The sequence below is a fragment of the Mustela lutreola genome, chromosome 15 (assembly GCF_030435805.1).
Source record: "Mustela lutreola isolate mMusLut2 chromosome 15, mMusLut2.pri, whole genome shotgun sequence".
Taxonomy (NCBI): Eukaryota; Metazoa; Chordata; class Mammalia; order Carnivora; family Mustelidae; genus Mustela; species Mustela lutreola.
The window spans coordinates 3,625,708-3,653,272 of NC_081304.1; the positions used below are offsets into that span (position 1 = coordinate 3,625,708).

Sequence of the window (27,565 nt, forward strand, 5' to 3'; positions counted from 1 at the left end):
ACACTTAACTAGCGGAGCCACCCAGGGGCCCCAGAAGCACATTTGTCTTTTACAGCCTGGGATGCCCCAGGTCTCACTGTAGACAGCTCTGACGTGACACCAGGGCCCGGGCCGGGGCGGGGAGGGGGGGATTTCCTTCCAGATCCTTTTCTAGCACTTCTAGTTTCTTCGCCACACCATTTTAACTGAGAAGCGACCACGAAGCACATTCTGGGAGGAACCTTTGCTTGCTCTTCTGTCCGGATGGGTTTCAGGACAAAATGGGTAGCCGGAGGGGCCTGGGGCCCAGAATGGAAAGACAAGGCTATGGTCAGGGCTGCCAGCTGGGACTGTGGGGTCAGGTTTTATTTGTGAAACAGACATTTGATAGCTCAGGAGCCCAGAAGACTAGCTCAGCTGCACCTTGTAAAATGGGCTGTCAGTGCCTTGCATGGAAGCAAGAGTCCGCTGGGGTGGCTGAGCCCCTCTCCCAACTCCAGTGCAGATGGAATCAGGGTTCTGGGGTAGCCTCCTTGCCCTGGCTTGCCTCTCCCCTTCGTTCTACTCCAGCTTGCTAATGACTGGCTCTGGGTGACAGGCGTTCACAGAACCACATTAGTTGCTACTCAGGATTTCCAAACTAAGAGGTCCACTTTTGACATTCCCCGCTGTCACTGCTCCAAAAGGGGAATGAGATGCTTCAGGGACCCTGACCTCTCCTGCCAGAGATGGGCTTTCTCCCCCGGGGCAGGCCGGCCCAGGATGGGCTCTGGAGGTGCTAACCCCTGGCTACAGGAAGTGGAGGCCTGGGGCTCCTCACTCTGCTAGGAGGGGTTGGGAAGGAAAGAGTTACCAGGGAAGGGATATTCAGTGGGGCAGCTCCCAGGTGCCCCCCCAACCCCAACTCCAGCAAGGGCACAGCAGGGCCTTGGCAAGGCAGTCCAGAGAAAGTGTCTTGTTTACAGGCTGAGCACAGTTGCTATTTTAAGATGCTGCGGAGGGCAGTGTAAGGCATGAGACCCCAGACAAGGAGAGTGTGCGCAAGCGTGCACTAGGCATACCCGTAAGGCAGAGGGCTGTGGCTATTCAAAATGCAAGTTCATAAAGCACCCCACTCCTGGGGTGCACCCCAGAGTGGAACTTCTCTTGGACCCCTAGGCTGAGGTCCAACGAATAACAGTGGAGATTATGAACGAGAAAAACATTTATTCTGTCTTGGAATCCGTCTACTAAAACCAAGAATCTGTTGTCTTAGCCCCAGGCTCCTTAATACACTCAGAACAGCCGGGGTTTGGGGGGGCCGTGGGTGCACCCCACACCTAACAGTGGCAGGATATTTACATAAAGCTGGGTGTTTCCGATCAGGCAAAGCCCCTCCCTGTTGCTAGGGGGTAGGAACAAGGAGAAGGGAGTGCTACCTGGTGCCCCTGCAGTGAGCAGACCAGCATCCGCCCAGAGGTACAGGCACAGCGAAGGGACCCGGATCCAGGAGCAAGCAGACACAATAGCAGTGAGCCCGGGGCTGCCGGCTCCCAGAGCAGGCAGGGGGCTGTGGGCACGACAGTGCCAGGAGGTGGGAAACAAACCTGAGTGAGCGGGAAAAGGGGCCCCGGCCCCGCACCAGCAGCAGAGCGGGGGGAAGGCTCGCAGCCTCCTCTTTGGCACAGAACCCCAAGTCACTATGGCCACCATGGCCTGGACCTGAGCCTGCCTGGGCTGGGGAGAAGCTAAGGCACTTGTCAAAACGGCATGTCGGGCCCGTCCAGCTCTTTCAGGTGGCTGGGGGGCATGAAAAGCAGTAACAAAACACATCTGGCTAAAAACCCTTTTCTAGAAAATGCCCTCGAGGAGTGGTGGGTGAAGCCCCTGGGGCAGAGGCACTTGGGGCTGGGGCTCTGCACCAGCAGCCGGGGAGGGGGAAAGCAGGGGCTCTCCAGGCTGTGCGGTGGCTCCCATGGGCACACCGGACGGGAGAGGGGGCCACAGCTCCAGGAGGCAAGGCTCCTGGGAGGAGTCCAGGCCAGGGGGCAGCCCCCTCCCCCAGCACCTTTCCTGCCTCCCTTACCATCCCCCGCAGCAGCTCAGTACACAGGGGGCGGCTGGTAGCCCTCAGTGGTCTCCGCGTTCTGGGTGAAGGGTGGCTGTTGGTAGTTGTCTACAGACGCTCCAGGGTAGGAGGCGTAGGCCGTGCTGGGGTCCGGAGTGGGGTCTACGTAGTTCTGGATGAAGTCGTCCACTCCGGCCTTGTAGCGCTGGTAGGCCAGGGAAGCTAGCACACCCTGCAGGGAGCACCGAGTTTCGGGTTCCTCAGCCTTCCACCACCCTTCTCCTAAGGCACTGCCGCCCTCATCCGCCCCGGCCCACCTACCCAGGAGAAGATGGAGAAGAAGCTGAAGGTGATGGCCGCCCGGGCCGAGTCGGCCCCCACCAGCACATCTTCCTTCTTGGTGGCTGCCCACTGGTTGGTAAGGAAGCAGAAGCCAACGAACCACAGGAAGGTCCAGAGAGCTGGGAGGAAGGCCGGGAAAGCAGGGTCAGCAACGTGGAGGGGGCGGGGGCTGTCCAGTGACCCAGGAGGGGTCCCCTGTGGCGGGGGGAGGGGTGCAGAGGAGGCCCTGGGCAAGGATCTCCTAGAAGCTTCCAGGCGTGCAAAGGCCGCTGATGCAGAAGCCAAGGTGGGGACCGGGGAGCCTGGCTCCAGAGCCCTGGGACCGTCGCTCGACGCTGGTGGGCTTCCGCAGACCGACAGAAATCCCTGTGCAAAAGCCCGTGTCCTCGAGTGGGGCGGGGACCCCGGGCTGCTCCGGCCCCCCATACCAGGTTGTTTGCCGAGGCCCTGCAGTCCCAGAGCTCCAGGGCTTTGGGGAACACTGGCTGCTCCTATTAACCTCCCCAAATAGAGTGGGGGTGCCGCTAGCAGGTACCTGAGAAGAGCAGGTCGCCGATGACCAGGTATTTGCGGTCGGTGGCGTTGCTGATCTGGGGAAAGTAGGCATCAACCACCAAGAAGAAGGCCGAGGCCAGGAAGGCCAGCACCCCGATGGCGCTGCCGTAGCCGCACGCGTCCTGGTTGTGGTTGAAAATGCAGTACTGCTGTCTGGACTGGTGGGTGTTGCTGTATCCCTCGCCGAAAATGCACGAGAACACGATCAAGGCAAAGACCTGAGCAGACAGGTGGGGGTGAGCTGAGTGGTCGCCAGACAACCCAGAGCGGGGCACGCATGATGGGGACCCTGGGCTCTCTCACTGCTGCTTTTCTCCTCTGGGCAGGGGTCTGGCGCTGCGGCCCCTTCCGAACTTGGGTCGGGAGCCAGTAAGCAAGTCGCCTCCCGGTGCACAATCCCCACTTCTCCCTACTCCCTTCCCCAGGGCACCGGCAGATACCAGCAAAGCTGTCATCAGCGGGGGCAGGGCTGGGGATTCCTGGACTGGGTCCTGGTGGGGAAGAGACGGGGATCTCCTGATAGGGGACTGCCCGGCCCCAGGCTGTCTGCCAGGAGGGGTCACCGTGGCTCAGCAGGAGACAGGCCACAAAGTCACAGAAACGCAGGCTTGGAGCCCCACCCTCAGACCATCTTCTGCCCGAGTCACCTGCCTAGCGCCCTGTCTAGATCATCTTCTGCCTGAATACCTGGGTGATGGAGAACACCCCCCCACCAGCCGCATGGTCTCAGGAAAGGCCCGCCAGCATGCTCTGAGCAGAAGCCCATGCCCCCAGACTCCCACTTCTTGGTGCCTCCTCCAACGCTTTCCCGCTCCAGCCTGGCCTCCCCAGTTGAGCGAACCGTCTTCCTGCGAGGACGGCTGGCCTCTGTGGTATCGCGTCTCTCGCCTTTGAGGGAACCCCAACCTGCTTCCTGTCCGTAAGGGAGTCCGGGCTGCACAGGGCACCCCAGGCTAGTCTGACTGGCAAGCCTTGTGGACACGGTTCTACACTTGGAACCCTGCAGGTCCTAGTTGGGGGGACAAGGGAGCGGCTCTAGGCTCTTGGGAATAGCCTCATGTCACCTTATGGCCTCCCTAAACTTCAAGGCCACCACCCCATGCCAGCAGATGCAAGGATGCAGGGCGGTCTGCACACCTGGCTCTCAGTGGGAGGGGCCCAGGCCTCTCCCCCGCCCGGCCCTGCCCGAACAAGGCCCTGTCAGTAGGCTCTGGGGCCACCAGCCACAAGCCCCGCCCCCAGCTGGAGATGAAGCCGGAACTCCGGGATGCTGGGAGCAGCGTGCCAGGCCCCACTCCTGGCACAGCCATCCCGACACACGGGGCATCTGGCCCTTGGGGCAGACCCCGCAATCGGGCAGGGAGGGGGCATGGGTGCCACTAAGGTCCCTCGTTAGGCTCCAGTCCCAGGAAGGCATGACGAGGGCACTTCGTGCCCACTCTAACAACTTGTCCAACTTTGGGCGCTGCTTGTCCAAGAGCCTGTGACCTCCCCCCACCCCTCTCCCCCACCCCATCCCACTGCGCCCCCGTCCTGGAAGCCTTTCCTACCTCACAGGGAAGGGTACATCCTGGGGTGACCTGATCTTGGGTGGGGAAGCCGACCCGCGGCCTGCTCCAGAGTGGAGGGGGAATGCTGTTTCAGGGAGCCGCACTGCCCCCGTACCCGGAGAATTCCCCCAGCACGGAGTCCCAGCACGCCGGCCACCTGTCCTGGAGCGGCCCCAAGCTCCTCCCACCGCCAGCAGGGCGACAGGCCTGCTCCCCGCGGTGCCTCCGGGCCACCCCGCGACCGGACCCGGCCGGTGGGGGGCAGCGGGGACCGGGGAAAGGCGGGGGAAGCTGGGGCCGGTGGGTGGGAGCCGACGGGGCCCGGGCCCTCTCGCCGGCCCCACGCGCGCCACCCGCACGGTCCCGGCCTCGGCCGCCGCCACCTGTCGCGCTCGCAGGCTCGCGGCCACCCCCTCCCCCGCCCGGGCTCCGCGGCTCAGTCCGGTCCCCCGGCCCCTCGCGCGGCTCACCAGGCACACGACGCGCGTCACCACCTGCGGCTGCGTCAGGAAGCGCCGCAGGTCGAAGGAGCCGCCGGCCTTGGCCGCGCCGTAGGCCCCGCTCTCCATGTCGCCGTCGCCCCACCGCCGTCGCCCCGCCGCCACCACCGCCGCCGCGGACCGCCAAGGACCCAGCCGCCTCCCCGCCCCGGCCCCGCCCCCGGGGCGTGGCCAGCGCGGCCCCAGGGACCGAGGGCAAAGTGCGGCTCGCCGCCAGGGGCGAGTAGAGCGGGCGGGCCCTGCGTTCCGGGGGCGGACGGCCGTCTAGCCCACCTCGAGGCCGGGGCCCCGTCCCCCAGCTCCCAGAAAGGGGCCCCAGCGTGCCGGGGAAGAGGGGGAGGCACGGAGGGCCCGCCCGTCTGCCCCACCTACACTTTGCCCCTGCCGTCCCGCCTTCTTCTCGGGAAGCTCACCGGGTGCCTGTCCAGGCCTCACCTGCCCCGGACCCAGGCTCGTAGGCACCGGTCTTCTCTCCCCATTGCGTCCAAAACCCCAGGCCACAGCCTGGACGCGCTCCCCGACCGGCCTGTCACTCTTTGCTTCTCTGCGGAGCTAAGCCTGGGGTGGCGTTGAGCCGGCCCCCTCCCCCCCTAAATCTTCCCTGGCTGGACCAGACCCCAAGTATGTATGGCTTCAGACTTCCACGCCCAAGTGTGCGGACAGAAACGAAGTTTCCAGGGTGACAGGCAGAGCTCAGGGTTTAATCCAGTTCTCCTCCCCCACCCCCACCCCCCAATGATTTAGAGCATCGAAACCAAGAAGGCTGAGTGGGGGTGGGGTGAGGCTGCGTTTCCCAGTCACAAGCCGACTGGCAGGGAGGAACTCCAGACACTTTTTGCCAATTGGCAGGCGAGGATTAATGCAGGGGTGCTGGGGTGGGGGAGAAGGGCTCAGAGTCCTCCCAGGTGAGGAGGCGGGGCCAGACAGCTAGGTCACCGGGAGTGGGCTGCCACTCCAGGGACGAGGGGAACAACTATGGGGGAGGTGGGTTGGTGCAGCCGGGACTTTTCCCAGTGTACGCTACTTTCTCTCCACACCGGCGTGGATGGTGACAAGCAGCTTAGGGGTGAGGACGGGGACACACAGAGCTCCCCCACTTCCTATGGACCGGCCCCTTGCATCACAGCCCACTCCATCCGAAAATCCTCAGCCTAACACCGTGTGGGTGTCATCAGAACCAGGGCGGGCGGGCTTTTTCTTCATTCAAGTGGTGGGTCCTTCCATCGTGGATGAAGACCGGGGCCCTCCGGAGGGGACTCTGTCAAGCTTGCCTCTTCTGGTCACAACCTTGATGACAGAGGAGTTAAGATTTCAGGTTAGGCAAACACACCTCTCAGCCACCCCCTCGCAAGGCCTCTGGGAGTTTTATGGTGTCAAGTGCATCAGCGCCCTGGGCAGCAGAAGGGGTGTAAGGGTTAGTCACCCCACTAAATGAAGGGGCAGGGAACTGAATCACCAAGAGGACAAGCACTGGCCCCTGGTCACATGGCCCAGTCTCTATATCCCATTTTATAGAAGGGAACACAGAGGCTCAGAGAGGTGGCAAGGCTCTCCCACGAATCTGGCCTCTGGAAGGGACAGAGTCGGGAAAGAGGGACCCAGAGGTGGGCAAGGGGAGTATCAAGGACAGACAATGGCCACTGAGAAGCCTGGCCAGGGAGGGAAGAAGGCGACCAGGAGATGGCAGTGTCCTAGAGGCCCAGGACGTGAGAAGTTCACGGGGCACAGGTGACAGCTGGAGGGGGGACCGATGACACAAAGACCCTAGTCACTTTACAAGTCAGTGAAGTGAGAGCCTTGGAGAGGGGACCCCAGGAGGTCTGGACCTGCCTCTTGTCACCAGCCGGGAAGCCTCTGTCACCCGCCTATGTAGTTGCCAAGGAGAGCAGCAGCCCGTGATCCGCCCTGGTCCCTGGAGGGCATCATCGACACACTCCTGTTGTCCCTCCTCAGACCCATCAGGAAGACAGGTGAACGCCCCACCCAGAGACCAGGTGGCTCCATCCGAGGGCTGCTGGGGGTGTTGGTCAGGGTCACACAAAACCAGGGATGTGCAAGACCTCAGCAGGCACTTGGCACCATGAACTTTTCCAAGACACGCAGGAGCCACATGGCCCTTTGTTTGCTCTGGCAGCGGCCCTGCCCTACAAACCCACCCACCCACTGCCTCCAGCAGGACTCCGGGTGGTGGCCCATACAGGCCACCAGCTGTCCTCACAGACCCTCACATCCTGCATCCAGTTCCTACCTGGTCCACCAGGCCTGGGCCAGCAACCAGCAGGTGACAGCTGCAATGGAGATGAGGCTGCTCCCTAGCACCACGATGGCTCCCTGGGGCAGCTGTCCTGTGAGGGAGGCAGACGGCGGAGCTAGCACCCCTTCCCAGTGCCCTTCCTTGCTCTTGGCCGTGGCAAGGCAGAGCTCTTTCACCCCCGTGGCCCTACCAGGAAGTGCCAGCGGCCCGTCTGGGAACCAAGGGGTTCTCTCACCTGGGGGCACCAGCTTGAAGGGGCTGAACTGGACACTGATGTCATTTTCAGCCTGGCACTGGAGCCTGGTGGACTTGTTGGTAAGGGTGAAGGTGAACTTGGCCGGCTGACCGTAGTTCGGCCTCTGCTGCGTGTGGACGGTCCCATCCTTCCCGACCAGGCTGTAGGTGATGGGTGGGCTGCCCGAGGACACCTGGCAGGAAATCTCTACCCTGGGGCCTGACCCTCTGTCCAGCAAGGTGAAGTTAGCTTGCAGCTGGGACACGGGCTCTGGAAGGCGGAAGACGTTAGTTAGCATAGGCATGGCTGGGTGACTTTCGCACCCTCTCCCCAGCAAATTCCCTTATTATGGAATGCCTCCTGAGCTTGGAGGCCTAACTGTTATTGCTCCCTCCTCCAGGCAGCCTTCCGGATTACTCCCTCCGTCTCTCGTGTCTGAGCTTCTACTCTACTTGCAGTGTGTACTACACAATTTCGCGTTTGGCATATTCTGGGTTGTTGGGCTTACTGACTAAAAATACATACAGGATCCCTAGTTAAATTTGAATTTCAGGTGAATAATGAAAAACTTTTTAGTATGACTAACTCTGTCCTGTGCAAAATTTATCTAGCAGCCCTATTTATATTCTTTCAGTCTTGGCTCTTTTACTAGAAGAGTTCCTTCCGAGCAGGAACTGTCACTTCTAAGAGTCTAGATTCTAGAAACCCCCGGGGCCTTCAGCCTAATGCTATAAACAGACTTACAGATGAGTAACAACCACCACCCCTTGTGGCATACTGACCACCTACTAGAAGCTTCTGCTGAATCCCTCCTGCCCTCCTGGGCTAGGAACTATTACTATTTTTGTTTTGCAGATGAAACAACCAGGCCGGACAGAAGTTGACTGACTTGCCCAAGACCCACCGCCTGCTAAGTGTGGAGACTTGAATCTTGACCATAAGCCTCCAGGCCCTGAGCCCTCCTACACCAGGCTGGCTCCTCTCAGGGGTAGGGTCAGGGAGCCCCCGGGGGCCACCACTGGCCTGGGCAACACCCTCCAGTCTCCTCCTCCCCACCAACTACAGCCTGTGCCTCCCACCAGGAGGGATGTCCCACCAGAAGTGGGATGAATACAGATTTTAGAGCTGAACAGAGTGGGGGTTTGAAACCAGCCTTTGCCACTGGCCTGGGGTGACATTCTTAATCACCAAGGGCTTTACATAGGCCAGGAACCACGAACCCCACTCGCCAGTTGCTGTGAGGATTGAACTAGATAAAACACGAAGGTGCCTACTTTATCAGCATGAGGCCAGAGCTCAACCGATGGGGCCCCGGCCCAGGTCACTTTGACACTCCCCAAGGGCCCCTGCTGGGAGATGGTGCCCTGGGGCCCAGCCAGGAGCTGCACTGTTCTGGACGCAGGTCTAAGGGACCCAGAGTGGCCTTGGAGGTGAGCAACCTGTCCTGTCCCTGCCTCCTGCCTTCTAGCCCAGACCCTGCCCCACCGCCAGCCCCCCAAGTGCACTCACTGGTCCACAGCTCCCAGTACATCTGCAGCTTGGTGCTGGCTGAGTGCGTGCCCTCGGGGGAGGCCGCCTGGCAGCAGTACGTGAGCAGGTCTGGCCTGGACTTGAGCGTGATGTTGATGCTGAAGGAGGCCGGGTCTCCGGTCTTCACCATCTTCTTGGCGACCTCAGTGCCCTGGCCCGCCCAGAGGGAGTAGGTGACGGGCGGGGGTGCCTGGGGTGAGTGGCACGTTATGACCACCCTGCGGCGTCTGGGGAAAACCTCCAGGACTTTGTAGGCAATGAAGGTCTCATGGGTGACTTCTGGCAGGTGAAAGGGTCCCAGGCGGAAGAAGAAACCAACATTGATCAAACACCTTAAGAAAATGCTGGTTTTGCAGTTCCTCAAAAAGTTAAAAAGTTATCATGTGACCTAGCAAATCCCACTTCTAGATAACTATCCGAAGGATGGAAAACGGGGGCTTCAATGGCTACGTGTCCACCCGGGCTCACGGCTGCACTACTTATGACAGCCAGAAGGCGGACGAAGCCAGCGTCCGTCCACGGATGAGTGGGTAAGGGAGACGGGGTCTGGCCACACCATAGCCTAGTCCTCACCCGCGAAAAGGAGCGAGGTTCTCACCCATGCTGCGGCCCGGACGAGCCTTAGAAACATCACGTCGAGTGAGAGAAGTCAGACCCAGGAGGCAACCTATCTTCGATTCCGTTCATGGGAAATGTCCAGAATAGGAAAATCCCGAGACAGAAGCAGAGTGCCCTGTTGGCAGGGGTTGGGAGAGGGGCAGATGGGGAGTGACTGCTCGTGGGTCGGGGCTTTCCTTTCGGGGTGATGGAAATGTTTTGGAACTAGGCGGGATGATGTTTGCACAACATGGTGAGCGCACTAAACGTTAATGAACCGTCACTTTAAAATGGTTAATTTTGTGTTATGTGAATTTCGCCCCAATTTTAAAAAGGAAGGAAAGAAAGCCCTCCTGGATAAAAGTCTACCTCTGGGGTTTAGACTTTTTGCCCTACAAAAATTAATTTCCTACAAAAATGAAATTAGGACACGAGTAGGAAGCATGGAGAAGTCTGGGACACGGGTCTGGATAGCCGACACTGAATTCAACTTCTAGATGCTACAGGTTGGTCGACTGTAAGTGGCAGGGGACGGGCACCGGAGTCCTTCCTGCCCAAGCAGGAGACCAGGACTCTATTGCTTGTGGACTGAACGGCCCCCTCCCAGGAGAAGGCAGTTAGTCTCGGGTTGGGGTGTGCTGAATGCCCTCCAGTGTCAGAGGTTTCCTGCTCCTTTCAGACCCAGCAGGGAACCTGGGATACAGGGGAGCTGGCCAGGCCCCTGTGCCCAGAGGTGTCAAAATGTGGTTTAAAGGGACAGTCAGAAGGAGGGGGTAGAGAGTAAACTCAGATCCACAGGCGCGAGCTGAGCCAGAGAGAAAGGCCACTTGGGAAAGCAGGATTTCCAGAGAGCAGGGAGGCCGCTGAAGGAGGCGATGCTGGCAGCACTGGGTGGGGGGTGGGGGGCGGTAGGACCGGATGCCGGAGCTCCTGGGGACACGGGGACACGGGGACATGGGGGCCAGACCTGCTCTCCAGCGGCAACCTGCGTTTCTCCATCAAGACTGCCTCTCTGCTTGGGAGTAACTGCCCTGTTTTGCAGGCAGATGCTGGAGTTGATCTGATGCAGAAAACATTTCTAAGCGCTTCCCACTGGCCCTCTTGCTGCCCATACTGAATTCTTCCAGACAGAGGTCGGGAGGGAACAAAGCTGCCTGTCAGTGCGGGCGCAGGAGGGAGGCCGCGTTGCCTGCAGCATTCTGCGCCTGTGGGAGGAGAGTGTGTAGGGCAGCCTCGGGGGCGGGTGTGTGTGTGTGTGTGTGTGTGTAGAGGAAAGGGTTGACGAAACCGAAATATCACGAGCCTCGCGCATCACCCTTGCCCTGCTGGGCGGGCGCCCCGGCTCTGGGAGCCTGCTAGAATGTGCTTGCTTCAGAGACCTTTCCTGGAATCCTAAAGTTTCTGACCACGAAGCGTTATTTCTTTCTAGACGTGGTTCTCTGCTCCGGTCGGTTTTAGTTTGCCTTCTAGGGGACCTTTGTGCCTGGAGACATTTTTGGTTGCCATGAATGGTGGGGGGCGGGGGCGCTCCTGGCATCTAGTAGGGGGAGGCCAGGAAGGTCACTAAAACCTCCAACAAGACCCACGACGACCCCCATAACGGAACCATCCAGTTCCAATGTCAGGAGAGTCGAGGTTGAGAAACCGTGGTCTTGACAACCTTCAGGAACCTTCCAGAACAGATTTCTAGGCCTGCCCACGCTGCACAGACACCAACAGCTCTGGGCACACCCCGGGGCCAAAGGGCCAGCTCCTGGCTGCCCAGATGCTCTTGGGGCCCGAATCTCCCTCCACACGGGGAAACGGGGGCTCAGGGGGTTCATTGTGATGACACTTTCTTCGCTCTCTTCGTGGAGGAAACGACTAATACAAGCTGCAAGAAAAGCCTGGGCCACCTTGGTTTCCATTTCGAGGGCCAGTAATAGAAACTTGATTTACATAAACTCACAGACCAGAGTCACTTTTGGCTGCGCTAGGCAAGGGGGCATTCACTTTCTGCTCTAACAAGACCCGTGTGGTCTTTGTCTGTTGACCGTTCCGTTTATGCATTTAACCCAGCAAGAGGGAGAGGTCCGGCATTCAATTAAAACTTCATCAAGTGCGTCAGGGCACTGGAGAGTGGGACAGTGCACTCCGTGCGATGCAGCGACAGGCCCACGCTCACACCTGAAGCCGAGCCGAGCCAGGCTGGGTGGGTGGGTGGCCGCGCAGAGCCGCCTTCTGCTGCTAAGGGGAGAAGGAAGCCCCTTGGGTGAATGGGGGGACCACAGGGCTGCCGCCACCCTGGCCCAGAGGCCCTTCAGGGTCGCCCCTGCCTCTCTCCAGACTTGTGTCTGTGATAACCAGAGGTTGGAGATTTGAGTCCCAACCCTAGAGATCCGATGTATTAGACCTAAGGTGGGCAGGTGTGGGTGTCTAGGGATTTGATTTTGAACAAGCAGCCCACGTGCTGAGGGTTGAATTGGGTCTTCCAAGAAAGATGTGGTCAAGCCGCATCCCCCGGGTCCCATGAATGGGCCTTATTTGGAAACAAGGTCTTTCCAGACGCTGTCCAGGGGCCCACAGTGGATGAAAGTGGCCCTAGTGAGAGGAGAGACAGAGACCCGCACACACAGGGAGAGGCCATGGGAAGAGGCAGGCAGAGGCTGGAGGGATGCTGTCCCCAGCCACGAACACCAAGGACTGCCAGGAGCCCCCAGCAGACAGGAGAGAGGAGGCCTGGGTCAGCCCCTCCCTGCCGCACCCCCGCCTCGGTCCTTTAGCTTCCAGAACCAGGAGAGTGCGACTGGCTGTTGTTTTAAACCACCCGGTGTGTGGTAATTCTTTAGGGCAGCCCAGGAAGTTACAACAGCACCCCCTCTGAGGGGTTCTAGGACGTTGTCGCTGAGAAACTCCGCACAGGTTTTAGGATACTCGGAGGACCGGAGGCCCGTCCGTCAAGGTCCCTCTGCCCGCTCTCGGGAGTCCGATCGAGCTTGAATCCCTGCTTCATCCAGAGATCCCCCCTCTGACTGAGGACACTGTCCTGCGTCCACGGCAGCCCCAGGGCCCCAGGCCACCCTCCCTGCCCCTTAGGAGGCTCTGCCCGTCCCCCTTCACCCCTACCTTCCCCGATCCTGGCCTCCTCCCGCGGAGCCCTCTGGAATGTAGGCTCCGCTGGGACCCCGACACCTCACCGATGCCCACGGGACCCAGCCTCCCCTCCCAGAGCAGGGCCTACCCCGTGGTTGTTCTGGGTGGTGGGGTCCCCACAGCCTCCCCAGCACTGACCTGGAGGACAGGGGCAGACATTCTCCTGGCAGGTCTGGACTATTCTCCTGCTCTCCTTCCCAAACACCAGCCTGGAACCCCATATCTTCGGACGTTTTCTACCCTGCTCCTCTGGGTTGTTAGTTGCCTAGCAACACCCACCATTCCTTGAACATTCCCGCTCCAGGTTCCCACCACTCCCAATACCACACCAGCCGCAGTCCCCGGGGATTTCACACCCGACAGAGATCGCCCCACTGCTCGCTCCCGCGTTTAGCGGAGTCATGTTTTAAGGTCTGGCTGCACTTTATTTGGTCAATCCTTCGAGCTACTCGGGCAAAAAACTTTGGGATCCCCTTCTCCGGTTCGGTCTTTCGCATCCCATCGCCACCCTCTCCCCACGCGCTGCTGGCCTGACCTTCAGAATCCATCTTGATCACTTCCCCGGGGGCTCTGGCCATCACCGAATCTCTCCTCTGGATCCCAGGAACCGCCTGATAGCTCCCTGGGATTCCACCCCCAGTCCCCAGCCCCGTGCTCCCCCCCCCCCCATCTCCCCTGCTTGCTTCTCTCCAGCATTTACTGGGTTCCAGCACACAGTAGAAGGTGCTTCTAGTCACTACCTTCTGTCCTCTGCACCCTGCCCTGCTCCCACTGGAATGTAAGCTACAGGAAGGGGTGGGGGGGGGAATCTTTGTTTTTTTGTGCACCTTGTGGACCCACCTTGGGGTCTAGAACAGTGCCTGGCACCAAGCAGGGGCTCCTACGGTCTCTGCCGAATGAATGAATGATATCCCAGCGGGCCTCTCCGGGGTGGAGTTAGCAAGGCTTGTTGGGCAAGAGTCTGAGCAGAAGTCAGGGGCCGGGGGAGTGGGGGGGGGGGGTGGGGGGGGTGGGGGGGGGAGTCACCAGCCCTGACCAGGTACTTCCCGAAACGGGGACGCAAACGTGCGCCGCCTCAACCGCTCTCTTTTTAGCAGAAACACCAGAACTGACGTGTTTGTTTTTAAAGCAAATGAGGAAATGATCTTTCTGCTTGTGCCGCCTTCAAGGGGGACCCACCCTTCAGGGGAAGAGAGACAGATGCCAGCTCTGCGACCCCGTGACCGGAGCGAGGTGATGGTGGAGACAAGTTGGGCAGGAACACCCCCCCCAGCCTGGTCAGAGGAGGAGGTGACCCACCACCCTGACCTTAAGGGTCACAGGACTAGAAATAGGGTGGGTGGGGGCAGAGCTGGAAAAGGAAGGTGGGGAGGCCAGCACCGGGGCGGGACCAGGAGAGGCCCCTCCCCTTGGCTCTATATCACCCCCTGGTGGAGGAGGGGGTCCCTTGCCCTCCAGCTGCCTGGGAGAGTCAGTCAGACTTCCTTGGCCAGACCTGGGGGGTTGGGGAGGGAGCCTGGACTTCCTCAGCCTGAGTGCCCCGCCCTGGGCGCCCCAGCCCTCACTGGGATCACACCCACCTACCCGATCGCTCCAGAGCGGACCTGTAGTAGAAGGACTGGGGTGCACCTGCCCAGGGACACGCCCTCTGCTCCCCTTCCCTCCCAGCTCCGTAGCCCAACCGGAAGCCAGCTCTTTCCTTGCCCCAAGTGCCCTGGAGGTCCCCCACTGGCCTGTTCACCCTGCTCCTCTCCATGCTCTCCAGGGCCCTGCAGGGCTTGAGGCCAAGTTCCAGAACTCTCCATCTATCCACCACCAGACACCCGCTCACTGTCAGCAATCTCCGCTAGCCACGGCACCCACCACGGCACCCACCACGGCACCCAGCGTCTCCCTCAAGCGTGCTGGGCTACTCACCTACCTCTGGCTCCACGGAGAAGCTGCTGGTGACTGGAAAAAGGGAGGGTGCGGAGGTAGTAAGCAGGGAGCCCGGGGTGGAGGGGGGACGCGACACCACCCAGAGAGCCTCCTGCCAAGGCCGGAAGGGAGGCCCAGGACTCCACAAGCGCCTTCGCTCCCAGAAGCTCTTTCGAGGGCGCAACACTCAGAATCATCAGCCGTTTGCTGGCTGAGTAAACAGTGCGTCCAGCTCAGGGACCCAGCCACCAGGCCACGCTGTGCAGTGAGAGGCTGGTCTGAGACTCAAGCCCACAGCTTTCCCCTGCTGTCCTCAGGCTCCTGGAAGCATCCGTGCCTCCGGGTCCCTCTCCTGCGCTCCCTGGCACCCCTGCACCCTCAGCCTGCCTCCCCAAGGCCCTGGCAGTAGTCCCTTCTGCCCCCGACGGTGTCCCCATGAGCTCACCCATCACGGCCCAGCACAGCAGCAGAAGGAGCCACATGCCGGGGTAAGGGCCCTGCTCAGGCTGGCAAGAGCTCCGTCAGCAGGGCCACCTCCACTCTGGGGCCCCTGGACACTCCTGGGGTGGGTGCCTGCAGCAGGCAGATAACCCAGAGGCCACAGCCCCCCAATGCCTCAGCAGCCAGGGCTGGGCCCAGAACAGCTAGGCCTCCACGCTCTCTGGGGGGATTGGGAGGCCCCTGGGCCTCGAAGCCAAACTGGGGGCTAACACTCGGCCATCCTGGCTGAACTGTAGAAGCCTGGCTTGTTTTTGGGGGAAAGATGTGCACCCCTAAGCCTTGGAATATGTAACATTACGTCGAGAGGGTACCGGTAGTAAGGTTGCTAATCTTGAGATGAGGTCCTTATTCTGGATTATCAGGATGGGCCGTTATTACGAAGGTCCTTCCCAAACTCCCCCAGGAGAGTCTGACACAGACAGGAGACCTGGGGGGCTGGGCCCGTTAGAGAGACAGGCAGGAGAGGCCGCCTGGGCCCATCTCATGCTGGTTCCTTAGTGACCACCTGGTGGGCACCTGCTGGGTGGCTGACACTGGGCTCAGCCCCCAAATTAAAGCTCAGACCAGATGGGCCCCTGGTCCCCCCCAGGAGTGTGTTGCAGTGGGCCAGCTCAGAGCGGGGAAGGGTTTTACCTCCTGCCCATGGACGGCGGTCATTCCCCGGGATCTGGACCCAGTGCTATCGAGACCAGAGGAGGCCAGACCACATCACATGGGTGGCGTGGCCTTTTTGGCAGTCTGCAACAGAGCCCACTGGATCCAGGTAGAGGGAGGGGGGGGGTGAGCCAGGGAACCTCTGGGAACACTAAGGCTGGACCAGGACGCGCCCCCTCGGGGCTGGGGGCTCAGGGCAGCTTGGAGCTCAGAGAGAATGGAGGGAGCAGGTGAGGTGTGGGCCAGGACCCAGCCAGCCCTGCAGCTGACCCCTGGCTCCTGCCTGCCCCAGGCAAGCTGGGCTCCTCCTAAGCCAAGCCCCGGGCTGCTAGACTGGTTTATTTAGTTTGTGCTGGGAAACGCCCATCTGGGCTGCCTTCCTTGGGTAAGATGTGCCGCCCCTGGGGATCCGTTTGCTTCCAGTAGGGGCTGTTCTCTCCTGCAGAACTCCCTGGGTGGACCTCATGCCTGCCCCCTGCACAGCCCAGCAGTGACCCAAGGAAGGCAGGAACAGTGACCCAAGGAAGGCAGGAGCAGCCTTGCCCTTGGGTACCCTTGGCCCTCCTCGGGGAAAGGCGAGGAGGCCCAAGAGTTCTGGGCGTGGTGGGAAGCCTGTCGAGCACTTGACCTACTCACATGGGGGCAGCGGCAGGGATGATGGGAAGCAGGGTGAGGGGGTAGCCGGAGCCTGGGGGCTGACGTCCCGGAGCTCGGCTGGGGATTAGATTTATCAGTCGCCGTGCTGGTCCCCTGTCTGCCCAGGAAGCAAGAATCAGCATCTGTCACTTGCCATCCAGAGTCCAGGTTCACAGCCTGGGGGTGCGCCCTAGGGCCACCTCCGTGCATGTGGGGGGCGAGAGCATTCTCTCCAAATTCTCTCCAAATTCTCTCCGTCCTCTCCCTCCCGGGAAGTCTGTCCTTGCTCTGCTGCAGTGGTCGGGCAGGAACCCAAAGAACTGGGGCTGTAAGACAGAGGGGTCGTCTAGGCTGCTCCCGGTTCGTCTCCAAAAACTTGTGTTTTTCCCCTCCATGTTGTGTCCAGGGGACGGGGTTTGCGTGGTGGGAGGGCTCGAGACATCTCTCTCAGGTTTGGATGGGACCGGCCCCAGCACCATCTGTCAGCCTGGAATGTTTACAGAGGGGGCTGGTCCTCTGGGCTATTCTGCTCCTTCCTTCCACAGGCGGCACGTAGGAGAGGACTCACGAGGGTCCTGGTCACCTGGATTGTACGGAGTCAGGCCATAATCAAGCCTCATGACTCAAGGCACATGTCCGGACACTTGACATGTAATTGCTCATTTAATCCCCGCAGCCGCTCAGAAGAGCATGGTGTCTGCCTCACGTTTCAGCAGAGCAAACAGGCCCGGCGTTTGGTTTCCTCAAGCTTGTCCTCGCCTGGTGTTGCACTTGGCTGGTTCTCCGTGAATGTCTGCTGCGCTGGGCCTCACCCCTACAGTTTCTGTGTCAGGAGGTCGGGGTGAGGGAGGGGGGACGGTGCCCTGAGAATCTGCATTTCTGCCAAGCTCCCAGCTCCTGCTACTGCGGCAGGCGGGGGCCACACACTGGCCCTAAGCCACTTGCTAAAAGTATGGGCCACCTTCACCCGGGACAGGCCGGTGGCCCTCGGCCAGCTGAGCCCACCGCACTGTGTGCTTCCCTGGAACGAGCGAGACCAGGCAGTTGCTGACAGGCAGACAGGGTCATGTGACACGGGGTGAGGGAGAGAGAACAGCCGTGGGAGAGGCCCAGCTGGCCAAGCCTTCAATGACTGGGAATCCCGCCAGGAGCCAGGCCCCTGGGGGAAACAGAGGCTTGGAGAGCATGTCATGGGGTTTCTCTTGTGCCTCCCTCCCAACAGCTCTTCAGGCCAGTGTTCTCAGCCCTGGCCGCTGGGGAGAGTCACCTGGCAGCTTCCGGGAGTCCCGATGCCTGGCTGCTGGCCGCACCTGGGCTGAGCACCTCGGCAGCCTCGGCACAGGGCCAGTCCTCTAAGGCTGCGAACCACGGCAGAGGCAGGGGCTTCTGGGTGCCTGAGGAGGCCCACTTTGTTGATGTGGGGTCCTGGGTTAGAATAGATAGTGAGGAATCCTGCCAGGAAGAGGCTGCCCTGGACCCTCTGTTCTGCAGACTCAGGGAAGCCCCCGGGGTCAGGGTCAGGGTCAGGGGCGTTCCTGGCATGCCGTGGGCATGCTGTGGGCATGCTGGAGCCAAATTCCGGGGTCCGCTCTGCTGCTGGTTGACGCAAGCACTGCTTGTGGGGCTCAGGGGTCTCACAGGTGGAGAAGGAGCCCCAGGAGGCTGTGAGGGCCCATGTGCCCTCAGAACACAGCAGATCCACGGCGCCGGTCTGCTCGACCGTGGCCAGGCCTTACCCTTCCCGGACACGTTGTGGTGGTGCTCCCCACAGTGGGGGCACTTCTGAGCACCCCCATAAATGTGTATCTGTAAGTTGCATTCAGGGGTTACTCTGCTGTATGACTATGTAATATATTAAGTACATTATAAAACATTCAACAAAAATTGAAACTTTACAGGACTGAGGTAAAAATATAAATACAATTTCCCATATTCTCTTTCTGCTGCTCCTGGACTCTCCCGCCGCCTGCAGGAGGGCCCCCTGAGAGCATCAGTCACCAGGGGGCAGGAGCCTGGGGCCAGGGACAGTCTGGCTGCAGGGAGGTAGGTCAGGACCTGGGGAGGCTCGGGGAGGAGGAAGGGGTGGGTGCTACAGCTCCGAGGCGCTGGGGAAGCGGAATCTAGGGGCGGCGACAGGGCCACCTCCTGGCCTGGCTGGATCCTCGAGGCAAGGTCCTGGCCTAGGGGCCTTGGGGCCCGGGGAGCCGGGGCACGGGAATCCAGGGCAGAAAGACCGCGGGCGGGAAGCTCGGGAGGGAGGGGATTCGGGCCCCACAGAGCCGCCAGAGCCCGTCTCGGGCAGCAGTCGCGACAGGTCCTCCACCAGGTGCCACTTCTCCTGGACTTGCTGTGCGGAGAGGGCGGGGAGCGAGCGAGCGGTTACGAGCGGCGCCTCCTCCGAGGAGCCATCCGGGAACAAGCAGCCCGCCCGGCCGCGGCGGCTCCGCGGTCCGCGGTCCCGGGTCCCCGGCCTGGCCGCCTGCAAACCCCGCCCCCACACCCCGCCCCCATGGGCTCCGCCTCCACACCGAGACCACGCCCCGCCACGGTTCCGCCTCCAGTCTGCCCTCAGGTCCCGCCCCAGCCAAGCCAGAGACCACGCCCCTCCCAAGGAGGCCCCGCCCCTCCAGGGTCCCGCCCCCGACCGGTCCGAGACCACGCCCCCACGAGGGTTCTGTCCCCGCCCGCCACCGAGAGCCCGAGTTAAATGTCAGCTGCGCAGTTAGTTGACGCCAGGTGATGCTACTGCTGTAGCATGCTGTCGACTATCAACCGTGTTCCTGTTAGGGGGCTGCCAGCCCGAGGCCACACTCCCGGGCCAAGTCTGGCCCCTCCCCAGCCCAGCGGACACTCACCCACACCAGCTGCTTGCGGAGCCCCTGGATGGCCCTGGCGTTGGCCTGGGACTGGGAGACGCAGACGGTCAGGACAAGGCTTTGGACAGACGGAGATCCAAGGTCAGTGGCCCCTCCCCCACCTTTCTCTCTCCCCACCTCAGTTTCTCAAAAACACCTCCCGGGTTCTTCTCCCCCGCAGACCCCTGCGTCTGTCCCCTCCTTCCTCCCGCGGGCAGCCCCTCCCCGCTCCGGGCAGGTTTTCAGCGCGCCTGCAGGGGGCACTGTGTTTCCCCCATCACATGGGCGCTTGCTTTACAGGTGACATCCCAAGGTGCTGTCCAGGCCTACCTGCCTCTGGGCCCACACTCCGCCCCTGGGACCCTGCCTCCCTGCCTGTCCTTGTGCTCCTGTGAGGTCCCGTGAGACTGCCCGGGGGTGCCCATCGAAGGAAGGGCCCCCTCCCAGGTGTGCCCTCCCTCGGCCCCTGCTGCCCTGAGAGGCACCTGAGTAGGATGAGGCAGGGGAAGCTGAAGGCGTGGGAGCCGAGGTAGTGGAGGGCGCGCTGGGCAGGGGGCGGCAGCCGGAGGGCCACCAGCTGTGGGACCACCTGCCAGGGGGCCGAGTAGTTGGCGAAGAGGCCACAGTCCCAGGAGGAGTGGATGCTGGGGAGAGAGAGCCAGGGCAGGGCTGGCAGCAGGGCCCCCGGGAAAGGAGCTCCCTGCCCACCAGCCGCAGGCGCCTCTGCCGCTCTCACCTGCTGACCACATAGCCCAGGGGCACGACGGCCAGGAGCAGGCCCAGGAGGAGCACCAGCTGGAAGAAGAAGGTGGAGCTGGAGGCGCGGAACCGCCTTGGAGAGGCCCTGGAGTTCCTCATGAGGGTGTACTGGGGGCAAGCAACAGCAAATGGGGGTCCTTAGCCAGTCGCAGACGCCAAGGAGCCCGAGGCCCGGGGAAGGGACCCCGAGGGGGCGGGCCGAAGCGGGACCCGAGCCCCGCCCTGCTGACAGGGGCTCCATGCCCCCTCCCCAGCCCGTGTCGCTCACCTTCTTGATGTAGAAGGTGAGGAAGATGAAGACGCTGTTGAGCAGGGGCAGCAGCGGGCAGTAAAAGAGGCCCATCCACGTGATCGTCTGCCCCGCCACGATGTCCAGGACATTCTTGGGCACCAGGAATTCTTCCCGGTCCAGCCAGGTCCAGAAGCGGCCCGAGAACCGCTCCACCAGCAGCCTGGGGGCGGGGAGCGTCCCGGCACCACATCAGTCACGACCAGGGACCCACCACGCCCCACTGGCTTACACGGAGACCCATGGGAAGAACCGCTCACCCTTGGCCGCGGCCAGCGGCCACTCCCAGACAAGCCCCGTCCCCCCCACCGTGGGTGTCCCCAGGCCTCACCTCCTCGGCAGGCTGACGAAGAAGGCAAAGGCCACCATGAGGAGGAAGTTGAAGATACTCAGCTTGTACAGCTCTTCCCCGACCGCGTTCTCCCAGCACTGGAGCAGAGGGGGACCTGTCACCCCTGGCCCCCAGCCGCCCCTCCCCCACCCCCGGGGTGGGGGGCCCTGTGGTGGCAGAGCCAGGCCAGAGTCTGACAGGGTTACTGAGTTAGAACCCGGGCCTCCAGGGTGAAATCCAAGCAGGGAAACCCCACAGCGAGCGCGCGGTGTGCTGTGAAGCTGCCCCCTGGGGGTGTGCTGCCCACGCACAAAGGGGACCCTGGAGAGGGGCGGGAGGGACAGGCTTGGATGGAGCCACCAGCCACCTGGTAATCACAGGCGTTGTAGCCGTAGGACGCACAGCTGGTCTTGTTTCTGCCGAGGCACAGCACGGTCTGGCCCAGAGAGAAGGAGAACATTCCCAGGCTGGCCAGCTTCAGCACCACGCACCTGGGGGCGGGGCGGGGCGGGGGCGGGGCTCAGGCGCTCGGCCGCATTCCACCCAGGGTCTGCGCGTGGCCGTCCCTATTTGGGATCAGTCTCTCCCGGGTCCAGCTCCCTCCACATCCAGAGCCCAGCCTCCTTTCCACCTGCTCTGTCTGTGGCCATCTTTCCCAGAGGGTGTTCCCCAGAATCCTGGTCTCCAGATGATTCAGGAGAGAAGGGCTCTGTTTTGAAATCACTTTGGGAAACACTGCGGAGTCCAGCTACCCTCCCCCACCCACACTCAGTCTGGAGTTTTGCTGTATGAGACTTTTGCATCCTTCGAGCTGAGGCGAGGTTTCTTCCGTGCCTGTTAACGCGCTAGCGCACTCGCAGCGTCTCACGCATCACACTCGAGCCTCACGCCCCCGGACGCTGCCACACCGGGCCCCCCGGGTGGGATGGCTAGCCCCCCCACATGCCCTTTATATCACATGCCCATCACATGCCCTTTATATCTAGGGCTGGACTTTCAGAGCCGACAGGCGACCGCAGTCTGCCCGGGAACAGTGGGTCTTCTGTTGAGGGAGCCTGGGAAGCAGGGAAGGTGGGGGCTGGTTTTTTTCCCTCTTTCATCCTTTGGAGCATTTTGAACTTTTTACCACGTGCCTGTGCTACCATCTTCTCCAAAGATAAAGCTTCAAACCACAGTGCACCTTGCAGGAAAGCTGAATGGGCTTGGACAGCTTCTGCTCCCAGGAAGCAGAAGGCAAAGCAGACAGAGCCAATGGGGGGGGGGGCGTGGCAGACAGAAAAGCAGAACTGGGGTTCGTGGAGGGAGAGGAGGCTCCGAGAGGGGCTTCCAGTCCAAGGCAGGATCCTGGTCCTGAGCAGGGGGACAGGGCAGAGCACGGGGCTGGAGGAGGGCTTGTACCAAACATGCACCCAGCAGGCATGGTGGGCTTGCCTTCGGCTGAGGTACTTGACCCCATGAGCCTCAGTTTCCTCATCTGTCAAATGGGGCGGAGGATGGTCCCCACGTCACAGATCATGTGAAGGCTGTCACGGGGTGACATCCCACGTTCCCGATTTCCCTGTGTGCAGAGCTGGCTCCAGACCCCCTCTGGCTGTTCTGTCACTGGCCTCTCTGAATGGCTGGTGTGTGATGCGGGCTGCTGGCTGGCTCTGGATGGAAGGCGCCGGAAAATCTTAGATGGAGGCTTCCGAGATGGTGTTTTCTGGAAGTTCCCTCAAGCCCTCTCTTGCTCAGGTGCCCTAGCTTCAGGCGATAACCCAGGTAGACAGCAGGACACAGCGTACTCCGTACCTGACCCTCCACACGGCCGCCCCACCCATCACCCCCAAGGGTGGCACTCACCAGACGAGGGTGAGGTTGACCTCCGTGTTGGGCGGGTAGTTCTCCAGCTGGATGAGGGAGACGAAGAGCAGGGGCCCCAGAAAGTTGACCAGGGCGATGACCCCAGGGGGCAGGTACTGGAGCACCACAAACAGGGACTCCTGCAGGGGAAAACAGGTAAGGGGGTGCCCAGGGACCAGAGGGTCCCCAGCAGCACCCCCACGCCCTACAGCCCCCTCAAGTGTCCCCTGGTGCAGGCCTGGCACCAGGAAGCCCACGGACTGTTCCCAGCGACAGCATGGCGGCTGGGGGTACCACGGGTGCAGGCGGTCTGGCTCGTCTGGACCTTAGGTGCCCTGTGACTACCTCTCTGAGTCTCAGCTTGTTCATCTGCCAGGTGGGTCCACCCTGTCCCCCCCCCCCCCAAAGTTCTGGCCAGGGTTAAACGAACGCATCTGTGGCCTGGCACCTCTTTGTTGTCCTGTGAGTACTTGGTGGCCCAGAAGATGGCACTGATGGCCCCAACCACCAGGAGCCCGATGAGGACATTGACCCGCAGGTGGGTGAGCAGGTGGCAGGCCTTCTGGGCCCGGGTCTCCTGTTGCACCAGCAGGAACCGACGCCTTTCCTCCAGCTCCACCTGTCACAGGGGTGGGGACACAGATGGTCGGGTCTCTCCCCGGCCAGCAGGGCGCTGTGTGGAGTGGGGAGGCGGTCAGGTCCAGGTCGGTGTTCGTGGGGAGACGGGCTGCCAGGATCCAGGGGAGGCTGGTGTGACCCTGGGGCAGGTGCAGGTGAGGGGCGGAGGCCGGTGTTATGTAGACCATGGCCCCTTGCACGGGGTGGGTGGGCTCATGCCCAAACACTGGCACAGCCCTGCCTCCGGCTGGAACACGCACGTGTGTTCACACTTCCAAAACACACCCACTCACGTGCAAAGTCACACACGCTCATGCCCTCGTGCACACACCCATGTCCCCACACCAGACCCTTGCACACACCTTGAACTCGTTGCTGATCTCATGCTTCTTGATGGTGGCCGCTTCCTGTCCCCGGGTACAGAAGTCCCAGGAGGAGAACACTTTGACACTGACAGGCGACTTGTAGTCTTGGCCGAGGAACAGCCTCTGGGGCAGCCCCTTCACCATCCTGGAGGGAGCAGGAGGCAAGGGCCCATGGGGGAGGGACCCAGGTCTGGGGTGGGAAGTCCCGGACAGCCCCGGGTGCAGCCTGGGGTCAGGGGTGGGGATATGGGGCCAGTGTCCCTGAGCTCTGCCCCTGGGGACACAATCGGGGCCGTGAAACCACCGAACGAGGCCAGGGCCCTCCTGCCAAGCCAAGGGAGGGGTGATCAGGGAAAGAGCCAGAAGCAGGCAGGGGCTCTGCTCTCACCGCTGCAGAATCCCACAGAAGCAGAGCAGCAGGCAGGCCAGCGGGCTCAGGAGGTAGGCGAGGCGGATGCTGTAGGCTGAGCTGCTCTCCGGCCCCGCCCGGTAGGCGCCATAGAAGAGATAGCTGTCCGCAAAGGCCTGGGGGTGTGGACGGTGACAACCAGGTCATGCGGGCTGTGTGCTAAGTGCTTCCCGTGTCTGGGCTCTCTAACTGTCACAGACTCCTCGGCAGGGAGGGAGAGCATCCCCACCACGTCACAGTCCCAGAGCGAGGCCACACAGCTTTGAGTAAGAGAGAGGACTGGAATACGGGAGTCTGCTCGGTGACCTCTCCGTGGCACCCAGGGCCGAGGGTGGGGCGGTGCTTATCCCACAGGCCCGGACACTCTTCCCTTCCGTCCTTACACGGCCCGCCCCAGCTGGGTACCGAGGACCATGGCCCTGGGCTGTGCATACTGGCCTCTCTCTGACCCCATCACTGTCCCCGCCGGCCTGTGTATGTAAAACTGTCCCCCTCGAAGCCAATGTCTTTGAAGGGATGGGGGTCCTCTTAGACGGCGGTCCCCTGGGGCCGGTTCTCCGGGTCCCCCAGCCCTCCTGATGCATCGCCGAGACGGAGCTCACTTACCCTGCCGGTTAAAACGTTCCAAAGTCGATTGTGGAATCTGGGAACACCAGTCTGGGGCTGGAGGCCACCAGGGCACTCCAGGGCTGTCGGGAGGGAGAGGGGAGCAGTAGGGAAGGGTCCCCAAGGCAAAGGTGAGGCTCTTCCCCCATCTCCTCCATAGCACTCCCCATCTGGGGAGGCCTGAGCAGGACCCGAGGAGGGTGCCGCACAAGGCACGGTCCGGGAGAGTCCTGGAGCTGGCCTCGAGCAGGACGATGCTGTCCCAGCACTCTGAGCCCTGGACCAGCCCCTCAGGGTCCCCAGGGTGCAGGAGGGCCTCCAGGACCTTATTGTGGAGGGGGGAGGCTGGGCACTCACTGAAGTTAAGGGAGGGGCCGGCGTCAGGGGGGCGGAGCCAGACCAGGGGCAGCAGGACGAAGCTGGCAGTGAGCAGCAGGATCAGAAGGTTGAGCAGAAGCAGGAAGCGCAGGAAGGTGAAGTAGGATTGGATTCCGGTGCCAAAGAGGCCTGTGAGGAGGGCAGCGGGGCCTTCAGAACCGCACCAGGCCAGGCCCGCTGGGAACCCGAGGGCTGACCAAGCCGGCAGGGTGGGGGTCACCAGACGCCCTGCAGGACCGCGGATCAGTGGCCAGCAGTACCTGCGACAGCCATCTGGGGGTGCTGTCACCCGCCTAGTTCTGCGCCTCGGTGGGGGGCGGGAGGGGTGTGAAAGGATGGGGGGTTGTTCAGTGAGGGCTGGAGGGACAATGGCAAGCGGGACGGTGGCCTCGGGTTTCTAAACCGGACCCTGAGCCTCCAGAGAAGGGAGGTGGGAGGGGGGAAGTGGGGTTGGGGGTGCGGGTCCTACCCCCGATCTCGTAGAGAGCCCCTTCCCAGAGCCCAAAGCCCCGGGCCAGCCGCTGCGCTGCCTCCCCTAGGCGCCGCCGGACAGTCCGCCACCTGCGCTGACATCGCCGCCAGCAAGAGGTCTTCACCCCCTTGGGCTCCCGCAGCTGCCTGGCTTGGGGTGGTGGTGGGGCATCCTTGAGTCACCCGCTGTGCCCACCGGGCCAGGCAGAGCAATGCCCGGGGCCAGAGGCGTCTTCCCACGGCTGGTGACTTCCACCCCATCCCACCGGTGCATCCTCTGGGTGGTGCCCCACCCACCCCCACCATCTGGCCTCCAGCGGGTCCTGCCCAAGGCGGGTGGGGGGGCGGCACCCACCGAATGAAGCGCTTGTCCACCATGGCGTAGGGCAGCTCCCGCACCTGAGCCTGGGAGGACCACAGCCGCTCCATCTCCTGCTCCCACAGCTCCTCGACCCCTGGCTCAGGTTCGGGCTCCATGAGGGCCTGGCCGGATTGCACTGACCACTGCCTCATCATCTCTGCAGTGGGGTTGAGGTTGCAGGCGCCGGGCTGCAATCCCCCCCTCTTAGAAGGGACGTGGGCTGCCTGCTGGGTGAGCTTCAAGCTCTTGGCCCTGGCACAGCCAGAGATGAAGAAAAGAACTCAGTTGGAGCCGCTCTGGGCTGGGTCCCCAGGCACATCTCAAAGCAACCCCCTGCCAGAGGCCTCCGTTTTCCTATTGGTCAGTGGGGAGAAAGATCCAAAGGTAATGGGGCGATGGGATTGTCCCAGACAAACACAAAGCCAGGTGTGGCCACAGAGGCCTACTGCAGCCAGGTCACACCTGCCACCTGTGGCCACAGGCCTTTGAGGTCAAGATAATTCTGGCTCTTCTCGCCATAGTAATTCTCCCAGTGGGAACAGGCCCCTGTCCCAAACCCTGACAGTTCCTAGAATCCAGTATCCTGCGGGGTTTGGATGTACTGGGACCCTCCTGCCGCCTGGGGTCCAGCCCCCAGGATTGGGTCTGCCCGCCCCCCAGGGGCCCCAGATGAGGAGTCATGGCTACAGCCCCAGACTCCGGAGGGGACCCCACCCCTCAGCAGTCCCAGCACCTGATTCTCTCTGGACTTCAGCCCCTCAAGCTCTGTCTCCTCCCGCCACTCTGCACCAGCTCACCTGGGGACAAGGGACCAAGTCCCCGGAGGAGCCCCCTCGTTGCTCTGGCTCCCTCCACGCTAGGCCGGACGGTGAGGGAACCGGGGGAGGGGTCACATGACAGGAACCCCAGCTCTCCCGCCATCTCCTCCCCCTCCACTTCTTGCACCCCCCCCTCCACAGTTTCCTTTGCTTTCTCTGGGGCCGACACTTCCTGTGTCATGCGGGGGCAGGCAGGAGGGGTGGGGGGAAGGGCGGGGCATGGAGGGGCAGCCTCCAGGCCTGTGGGGTCAGGGTTGGTAAGGGGGTGGGGTGGTGTCACACTGTCCCTCCCTGCCACTCCAGCGTGCTCCCCCCTACGGGTCCCTTTGTGCCTGGGAGCCGAAGCCAGAGGTGGGGGGAGGGGCACTTATCTACCCGTGGCAGGTTGTCCTCGTGAGAGCGAGCTGATAGTGACAGCATGGGTGGACCCCATCACTTGGGGCTGCTTCAGAAGCCCTTGCCGTTAATCCTCAACATCCCGCCTTGGTCACTGGCTCTTATCACTTAGAGCCTGGCCTCTTGTAAGGGCTCAGGAATTGGTGCCACTCGTTCCAGCGAGGCAAGCCATCTTGGCCATTTCTCTCTCCTGGAGGTCCCCTGGGACCCTGTGGTCTTGCCTTCCCTCCTTGCTCCCTCTCCACCTCCTTCAGGGCCCCGTGCATCCAGCTCAGCTCTGATGGCTTCTCTGCATCCCTGCCTGGATCCCTTCTCTATGACATAAGCCCCTCCTCTATGACAGGCTCCAAGCTGGGTGCTGGTGCCCAGTGCACAGTGGGTTCAGAGAGTGGGGGCAGGGTGAACAGACAAGCAAAAAGAACATGTCAACAGGAAATGGCAAGTGCTCCAACAGGGTTCAATCCAGGAAGGCTTCCCATGGGAGGTGACCTGCAAGTTGGGCCGGGGTCACGCAAGTACCATGTGGCTGGAGCATGGGTGTGCATGGAGAAGGGCCCTGGGAGGAGAGGCAAGGGTTCAGCCCGCCCAGTCTTCATACGGCAGTGCCTTGTGCCAAAATCCAGCCCAAAGTAACCGGT

General features: G+C 61.9%; 3 protein-coding genes across 10 annotated transcripts; all 3 read right to left on the reverse strand.

The window, feature by feature from the left end:
* Nucleotides 1–1,165: 1,165 nt before the first annotated feature.
* SYNGR2 (synaptogyrin 2) lies at nucleotides 1,166–5,107 on the reverse strand. Of its 2 annotated transcripts, XM_059150471.1 has the most exons (4): nucleotides 4,944–5,099; nucleotides 2,904–3,141; nucleotides 2,348–2,487; nucleotides 1,166–2,258 (listed from the first exon to the last, which is right to left on the reverse strand). In XM_059150471.1, exons 1-4 carry the CDS (start codon nucleotides 5,040–5,042, stop codon nucleotides 2,061–2,063), a joined length of 675 nt encoding a protein of 224 aa, XP_059006454.1. In that variant the 5' UTR covers nucleotides 5,043–5,099; the 3' UTR covers nucleotides 1,166–2,060. The 2 variants fall into 2 exon arrangements, with proteins under 2 accessions (XP_059006454.1, XP_059006455.1); XM_059150472.1 differs by lacking the exon at nucleotides 2,348–2,487 and having other exon boundaries at nucleotides 4,944–5,107.
* Nucleotides 5,108–5,644: 537 nt separating this feature from the next.
* Nucleotides 5,645–16,517, reverse strand: C15H17orf99 (chromosome 15 C17orf99 homolog). 3 transcript variants are annotated; one of them, XM_059150469.1, is made up of 6 exons: nucleotides 15,773–16,517; nucleotides 14,643–14,671; nucleotides 8,972–9,271; nucleotides 7,463–7,732; nucleotides 7,222–7,318; nucleotides 5,645–6,260 (listed from the first exon to the last, which is right to left on the reverse strand). In XM_059150469.1, the coding sequence occupies exons 1-6, from the start codon at nucleotides 15,781–15,783 to the stop codon at nucleotides 6,254–6,256; spliced, it is 714 nt and encodes a 237-aa protein (XP_059006452.1). In that variant the 5' UTR covers nucleotides 15,784–16,517; the 3' UTR covers nucleotides 5,645–6,253. The 3 variants fall into 3 exon arrangements, with proteins under 3 accessions (XP_059006452.1, XP_059006451.1, XP_059006450.1); XM_059150468.1 differs by lacking the exon at nucleotides 15,773–16,517 and adding an exon at nucleotides 15,084–15,747 and having other exon boundaries at nucleotides 14,639–14,671; XM_059150467.1 differs by lacking the exon at nucleotides 15,773–16,517 and having other exon boundaries at nucleotides 14,643–15,749.
* A 1,766-nt stretch (nucleotides 16,518–18,283) lies between these two features.
* Nucleotides 18,284–26,664, reverse strand: TMC8 (transmembrane channel like 8). Of its 5 annotated transcripts, none has more exons than XM_059150460.1 (16): nucleotides 26,511–26,664; nucleotides 25,708–26,067; nucleotides 25,351–25,499; nucleotides 24,861–25,010; nucleotides 24,504–24,586; nucleotides 23,877–24,013; nucleotides 23,486–23,633; nucleotides 22,954–23,124; nucleotides 22,506–22,645; nucleotides 21,031–21,154; nucleotides 20,664–20,761; nucleotides 20,312–20,495; nucleotides 20,021–20,079; nucleotides 19,770–19,928; nucleotides 19,285–19,363; nucleotides 18,284–18,776 (listed from the first exon to the last, which is right to left on the reverse strand). In XM_059150460.1, exons 2-16 carry the CDS (start codon nucleotides 25,866–25,868, stop codon nucleotides 18,519–18,521), a joined length of 2,100 nt encoding a protein of 699 aa, XP_059006443.1. In that variant the 5' UTR covers nucleotides 25,869–26,067; nucleotides 26,511–26,664; the 3' UTR covers nucleotides 18,284–18,518. The 5 variants fall into 5 exon arrangements, with proteins under 5 accessions (XP_059006443.1, XP_059006442.1, XP_059006440.1 ...); XM_059150459.1 differs by having other exon boundaries at nucleotides 20,021–20,151; nucleotides 25,708–25,965; nucleotides 26,511–26,661; XM_059150457.1 differs by having other exon boundaries at nucleotides 20,021–20,151; nucleotides 26,511–26,661.
* Nucleotides 26,665–27,565: the final 901 nt, after the last annotated feature.